Source organism: Phacochoerus africanus, chromosome 9 (assembly GCF_016906955.1).
Source record: "Phacochoerus africanus isolate WHEZ1 chromosome 9, ROS_Pafr_v1, whole genome shotgun sequence".
In the NCBI taxonomy this organism is placed as follows: domain Eukaryota; kingdom Metazoa; phylum Chordata; class Mammalia; order Artiodactyla; family Suidae; genus Phacochoerus; species Phacochoerus africanus.
The window spans coordinates 23,786,960-23,793,983 of NC_062552.1; the positions used below are offsets into that span (position 1 = coordinate 23,786,960).

General features: G+C 57.6%; 1 protein-coding gene and 1 long non-coding RNA gene across 4 annotated transcripts; both read left to right on the forward strand.

Moving 5' to 3' along the window:
* The first annotated feature begins 328 nt into the window (after nucleotides 1–328).
* On the forward strand, nucleotides 329–4,136 carry LOC125136882 (BOLA class I histocompatibility antigen, alpha chain BL3-7-like). Of its 3 annotated transcripts, none has more exons than XM_047797769.1 (8): nucleotides 329–722; nucleotides 1,039–1,308; nucleotides 1,536–1,811; nucleotides 2,407–2,682; nucleotides 2,802–2,912; nucleotides 3,344–3,376; nucleotides 3,508–3,558; nucleotides 3,718–4,136. In XM_047797769.1, exons 1-8 carry the CDS (start codon nucleotides 659–661, stop codon nucleotides 3,720–3,722), a joined length of 1,086 nt encoding a protein of 361 aa, XP_047653725.1. In that variant the 5' UTR covers nucleotides 329–658; the 3' UTR covers nucleotides 3,723–4,136. The 3 variants fall into 3 exon arrangements, with proteins under 3 accessions (XP_047653725.1, XP_047653726.1, XP_047653728.1); XM_047797772.1 differs by having other exon boundaries at nucleotides 630–722; nucleotides 3,810–3,922; XM_047797770.1 differs by lacking the exon at nucleotides 2,407–2,682 and having other exon boundaries at nucleotides 567–722.
* Nucleotides 4,137–4,862: 726 nt separating this feature from the next.
* LOC125136889 (uncharacterized) lies at nucleotides 4,863–6,277 on the forward strand. Its single transcript, XR_007137240.1, has 2 exons — nucleotides 4,863–5,591; nucleotides 5,912–6,277. It is a non-coding gene; the product is annotated as an uncharacterized LOC125136889 (long non-coding RNA).
* Nucleotides 6,278–7,024: the final 747 nt, after the last annotated feature.

Sequence of the window (7,024 nt, forward strand, 5' to 3'; positions counted from 1 at the left end):
CATAAACCTCCAGTGGTTTTCCCATGAGCCAGACAGCAAAGAGACTTGTGATAGAGTAAAATGTAAAAAGCTCCACTCTTCACACTACAGTGTTTCTTATGCGAAATAATTTTTTTCATATTAAATGCATGGATTGTTTATATCTTCTAAAAAAATTATGAAATTTTAAACTATTATTTCTAGTATAGAAAATATCCACTGACGTATCAACACAAACATATCCTTGCGGTCTTCACTAATTTGTAAAACTGTAGGAATATTCTGACTAAAAGGTTTGGAAATTGCTGGGTACACAGCCCCTGGGCCAGGTGAGGCACGGAGACACTGTGACAAAGAGCTTTCTGAGCAGAAGGAGCAGAAGCAGGGCAGAGTCCCAGCTCCGCAGCCAGGCGTGGCTCTCAGGGTCTCATGCTCCAGGGCGGCGTCTGGGCGGGGAGGCTCCGTGCTGGGGAGTCCCCGTGTCCCCAGTTTCACTTCTCCGTCTCGCAACCTGTGTGGGGCCGTCCTGCCCGGACACTCGTGACGCGGCCCCACTTCTCTCTCCTATTGCGTGTCCGGTTTCTGGAGAAGCCAATCGGCGCCACCGCGGTTCCCGGTTATAAACTCTCCACCCACCCGGCTCTGCTCAGCTTCTCCCCAGACCCGGAGGCTGAGGATCATGGGGCCCCGAGCCCTCGTCCTGCTGCTCTCGGGGGCCCTGGCCCTGACCGGGACCCAGGCGGGTGAGTGCGGGATCGGTAACAAGGCCGCTGAGGGGAGAACCGAGGGCACCGCCTGGGAGTCGGGTGGGGGCAGGACCCACAGGGAAGATGAGACTCTGCTGTCCCGGCCCAGACCCGCCACCTCACCCCGTCCTGTCCTGTCCCTCCCTTGCTTCCTGCCCCTCTGCTTGTCCCCCCTAAACCCAGGGCCCTTCCCCGACCTCCACCCCTTTCCCGCCTCCCGAGCCTCGAGCTCCCTGCCCGGTCCCGGCCCCACCACCTCGCACCCGGGACCGCGCGCCGAGAGGAGGGTCGTGTCTCACCCTCCCGCCCCCAGGTCCCCACTCCCTGAGCTATTTCTACACCGCCGTGTCCCGGCCCGACCGCGGGGACTCCCGCTTCATCGCCGTCGGCTACGTGGACGACAAGCAGTTCGTGCGGTTCGACAGCGACGCCCCGAATCCGAGGGAGGAGCCGCGGGCGCCGTGGATACAGCAGGAGGGGCAGGACTATTGGGATAGGAACACGCAGATTTACAAGGAAACCGCACAGACTTTCCGAGTGGGCCTGAACAACCTGCGCGGCTACTACAACCAGAGCGAGGCCGGTGAGCGACGCGGGCCCGGGTCCAGCTCACGACCCCCAACCCCATCCCCAGGGACGGGCCGTGGTCACCCCGACCTCCGGGTCCGAGGGTCACCCCGGCCTTTCGGGGCCCGCCCGGCCCCCGACCCGGAAGGAGCCGGCGGGGACTTTCCCCCGGTTTCGTTTTCAGTTTGGGTTGAACCCCGGGTTGGACGCGGCGGGGGCGTGACTGACTCGGGGCGGGGTCAGGGTCTCACACCTACCAGGTCATGTACGGCTGCTACTTGGGACCAGACGGGCGCCTCCTCCACGGGTACAGTCAGGACGCCTACGACGGCGCCGATTACATCGCCCTGAACGAGGACCTGCGCTCCTGGACCGCGGCGGACACGGCGGCTCAGATCACCAAGCGCAAGTGGGAGGCGGCCAATGTGGCGGAGGGAGAGAGGAGCTACCTGCAGGGCGTGTGTGTGGAGTGGCTCCGCAGATACCTGAAGATGGGGAACGACACGCTGCAGCGCGCAGGTATCAGGGGCCGCGGGGCCTCCACCATCTCCCCTCGGGAGGGAGCTGCCTTCCCACAAGGAGAGGAAAAGGGGGTGCCTGCGGGAAAGCCCCCCACTGCCTGTCCTGAGAGGGAGGAGTCCACCTAGGTTCCCAGCTTCTCGACCAGACAGGGACTCCCTGGGGACCCCACTCTCTAAAGGACAGTTAAGGAAGACTTTCTCTTTGGGGTGAAGGGGGGAGACCATCCCTGAAAGAACTGTTCAGCGGTGCCCTTTGACCCCGGCCGCCATCTTGGGAACCATGACTTTCTCAGGCCTGGTCTCAGCCCGCGGACAGCTTTGGATTTGAATCCAGGTTTTCTCCTCAAGCCAGGAACATGACTGTATTCTCCCCCTTAAAGTCCTGGAACCTCCTACCTTGGTTTTCATCCTGATTCTAGAACTTTCCAAAGACTGGGAGCTGTTCCCAGATACCCAAGTCCAGGCTGGGGTCTGGCTTTTGTGCTTCCTTTCAAACCCACTGACCTGGCCCTTCCCCCACTGGTCACATGAGGCTGCTTCAGGGGCCCAGGCAGGGGACCCACAGGGTGAATTTTCTGATGCTTCTCCCTCAGAGCCTCCAAAGACACATGTGACCCGCCACCCCAGCTCTGACCTCGGGGTCACCTTGAGGTGCTGGGCCCTGGGCTTCTACCCTAAGGAGATCTCCCTGACCTGGCAGCGGGAGGGCCAGGACCAGAGCCAGGACATGGAGCTGGTGGAGACCAGGCCCTCAGGGGATGGGACCTTCCAGAAGTGGGCGGCCCTGGTGGTGCCTCCTGGAGAGGAGCAGAGCTACACCTGCCATGTGCAGCACGAGGGCCTGCAGGAGCCCCTCACCCTGAGATGGGGTAAGGAGGGGCCTGGGGGCGGAGCCTCTTCTCAGACACAGCAGAAGCCCTTCTGGAGACCTTCAGCAAGGTCAGGACTCCAGCCTGAGGAGGGCCCTCCCCTTGCCCTTTGTTCCCAGACCCTCCTCAGCCCCCCGTCCCCATCGTGGGCGTCATTGTTGGCCTGGTTCTCGTCCTGGTCGCTGGAGCCGTGGTGGCTGGAGTTGTGATCTGGAGGAAGAAGCGCTCAGGTAGGGAAGGGAGGTGGGAATATGAGGGGGGTTTTTTTTGTCTCAGGTGTTTTAAGTTCAGGTAGAAATTTACCTGCATCTTTATTGGACGTCCCCTCCACACACATGCGCTGAGTCTGGGGCTGAGTGTTACCACATACCCTTCTGTGAAGAATATGTGGAAATGAAAGACAAATGTGTCCCCTGGATTCTTCCAGTTGGGGACCAGGTTCTCAGCCCTTGGAGGTGGAGGGGAGGCCTCCACTGAGGAGAGACCTCCAGGAGGGCACTTGGTCCAGTCTCCCCCACATCTCCTTCCTTCACATTCCTGATCCTGTCCTGGATTTTTGGACAAAGTTCTGGAAAGGTCTCTGTGGTCCGGTTCTAGGGTTTCCTCTAGATCTCATGACCCATCATCTCCCCGGCCTCTCACATGATGTCTCTTCCCACAGGTGAAAAAGGAGGGAGCTACACTCAGGCTGCAGGTCAGTGTGGAGGGTTGTGATGCCTGAGGCCCTGGTGGTGCAGACAAGGAGGCCGTGGGGGGAGCTCACCCACCTTCTGTCGTCTTCTCTCTTGGGGGTGCTGACCCCGTCCTGCTTTTGCTCTCGCTCAGGCAGTGACAGTGACCAGGGCTCTGATGTGTCCCTTACCAAGGATCCTAGAGGTGAGACCCTGGAGGGCCTAGATGGGAGGGGGGTTAGGGCAGAGGGGGTGCCCTGGGTGACGGGGATCTTTGAGGGGGAGGTTTGAGCATGTGGGGCTGTTGAGCATGTCAGCCCTTCCTTGACTGACCTGCCTGTTTCCTGATGATTTTCTTTCCCAGTGTGAGACAGCTGCCTTGTGGGGACTGAGGGACACAAGATTTGTTCACGTCCCACTTTGTGACTTCGGATCCCCTGACTGCTGTTTCTTCAGCTGCCTCTGAAAGTGTCTGTGTTCCTATGAGCATCCTGAGAGGAGGTGGGGACCCTGGCCCAGCCCTGCCCCCCACGTCCCCTCCTCACCCTGACCTGTGTTCTCTTCCATGATCCTCTTTCCAGTTCTTGCAACTGGGAGCTGGGCTGGGGGGGGGGGGCGCCACTGGACCATCTCCATCCTTATCTTAACTTGACTACCCTAAGTAATGACTTCCTGTTGAATTTGCTTTTTCTAATTGGTGCCGTGAGGAGTTGAGGGGATAATAAATGAGAAATTTCCTAAGTTTGAAAGAGGGAAATAAATGGAAGGACCTTCCAGAATCCACATGTGTGCTGTGCTGCCTCTGTTCCAGGTGGGGCGTGAGCAGAGAAACATGGACGGGGCCTGTGCCCAGTGAGAGCTCAGGGCATCATGGGCTTCAGTGTGGACACTCCCAGGCTGGGCCATCTTTTCCGCTGTCCCTTTGTCCTTGTCCCTTCAGGAGAACTTTCTTCCACCAGACCCTGTGATCTCAGGGACTGAGAAGTCCCCTGGGCCTTGTCCTGTATTCAGGAGCTTGGTTAGCAAGGGCCTCCTGTCACCAGGTAGCCTACGCTCCAGCCTTGGTCCCATCAGTCGTCCTTTTATTCTGCACTTATATTTGGCCTATTTAGATTTTTTTAAAATATGGACTGTTCATTTACATGTGTAAAATTACCGTCTCATTTTGCTCTGGGTGTCCCTTGTCTGCGACAGCCACAAAAGTCATTTGCCTGTCATTGTCCCACATGTCCAGGGGGTCCCTACTCACAGGATCTCAGGGGTATCAAGAGATCCATTTTCAGCCTCATCCAGCTCTTGCCCTCCTTCCAGAGATGTTTGCTGGATACTTCTTTCTTTCTTTTTTTTTTTTGACTTTCCAGGGCCACACCCAGGGCACATGGAGGTTCCCAGGCTAGGGGTCTAATCAGAGCTACAACTGCTGGCCTACACCACAGCCATAGGAACGTGGGATCCCTGCCGCATCTGTAAACTACACCACAACGCACAGCAATGCTGGATCCTTAACCCAGTGAGCATGGCCAGGGATCGAACACGCCACCTCAGTTCCTAGTCGGGTTCAATTCTGCTGTGCAACCACAGGAACGCCTTGATGCTTCTTTCTAACTTTTCCCCATCCTTTTGGGGGAACGAGATTCTGGAAGTAGCAACGAGGAGGGACCCAGTGGTTTTCCATCTTGACCTCATTCTTGCTGGATCTGGATCTTCTCTGCAGCCCACCCCTTCCTCTGCCCTGAGCTCTCCTCAGCCCAGTGCCGGCTCCAATCCAAGCCCATGCATTTCGAAAGCAGAGTCTGATAGACTCACAGCAGCGGGAATCTAGGGCCAGAAGCGCAGGAGCATCTTTCTTGAGGAGAGAAAGAGCGCTGCGTGGGGTGAGCAGACTGACTGGTTTGGCAGGGAGAGGACATCAGCCCTTGTGAGGAAAGGGCAGGCGGCCCTGATGTCACCGGGAATGGACGTTGTGCTGGAGCTGCCACCAGACAGCACATGGCCCGAGGTCACACGAGTGAAGGTACTGTCCCTAGAAGAGGGAGGGGCTGTGCACTGATCCGTCACTCAACTCTGTTGAACGGGTATTTGTTGTGCGCCAGACACAGGACACACGCTTTCGGCATCTGAGAAACCTCAGGGACGTCGCCAGAGACCAAACTTGTCGGCCGTGTGGAGTCTCTGTCCTGGGGGAGGGGCAGAGTGGACACTATATACCTCGTCAGGGAGGGACGTGTCACATCGGAGGTGGGAGGGGCCTTGGGGAAGGTGGACCCGAGTAGAAGTGTGTGGGGACAGGGTGGGGGGTGAGTGTGGGCCTTCCTGGGAGGGTGACCTCTGAGTCCAGATGGGAAGGACCCGAAGGAAATGCCCGTGAGGCTGTGTGGGGACGTTCTCTGCAGGCAGGGGACCCTCCAGGGCAAAGGCACAAGGACAGGAGGGGGTGTGTGTTCAGGGAGGAGCCAGGAGGCCGGCGAGGCTGCAGGAGGGAGGTGCTGAGCTGAGACCCACTGTCCGGCCAGATCATGTGGCCTCCCCATGTGAGAAGGGTTTTGATTTTGTCTCAGATGTGGCGTTTGTAAGATGGTTTGACAGAAGATCAGGCTGGAGTGAGTGCTCTCTAGAAGCATCGGTCTGGCTGCTGCACAGACTCAGGAGGGGAAGGCGAGCGACACCGTCAAAGAAGGAAACAGAGCAGCGTCCAGGCTGGTGGAGATGCTGCTGGTCGGGGGCGAGAGCAGGGAATGGACGAGTCAGTGACTGGAGTCTCGACACGTTCTCAGGATGGATTTAGAGCATTTCCTCCTGGATCAAATCTGGACTGTGAGAAAGCAGAAAGAAGGATGGCACCCCAAACTTGAGACTGTGCAAGTTGGCCTGTGGAAATGGGGAGATTCTGGGAGTTCCCGTCGTAGCGCAGTGGTTAACGAATCCGACTAGGAACGATGAGGTTTTGGGTTTGATCCCTGGCCTTGCTCAGTGGGTTAAAGATCGGGCATGGCTGTGAGCTGTGGTGTAGGTTGCAGATGTGGCTCAGATCCCGTGTTGCTGTGCTCTGGCGTAGGCCAGTGGCAACAGCTCTGATTAGACCCCTAGCCTGGGAACCTCCATATGCCACGGGAGTGGCCTTAGAAAAGATAAAAACAAAAACAAAAAAAAAAAGAAAAGAAAGAAATGAGGAGATGCTGGAAGGAGCACATTTGAGGAGGTGGCAGCACCTGCACTCGGATTAGGAACGTGGCCACTGAGTGGCATGTACCCATCTGGGCTTTAGGGGAGGTGCCTTGGCTGGAGAAATAGATGGAGGAGGTGACACCCAGTGAATGATATTTAAAGCTCTAAGAACAGATGAGGTCACCAGGGGAGAACTGACTCCAGAAGAAGAAGGACAAGGATTAAACCCTGAACCCCCAGCGCTGGGCGATCTGATGAGAGCGCACACACCTGAGCAGACTGTGCGGATCTGACCCCGGGTCCAGACACCACAGGCCCAGGGAGTCCCCATCCCCACGCGCACAGGACTCAGCTGGACGCCTCGTTAGATACAGTCGGTCTTGATGAGAGGGTGAGCTTCTGCCTTCACAGCAAGGTTGGTGCTGATGCCCTGCTGGTCTCCAGGTCACACTTTGAGTGGCCAGACGGTCCCCAGGATTCCCAGGTGCCTGTGCCTCAGCCTCCCC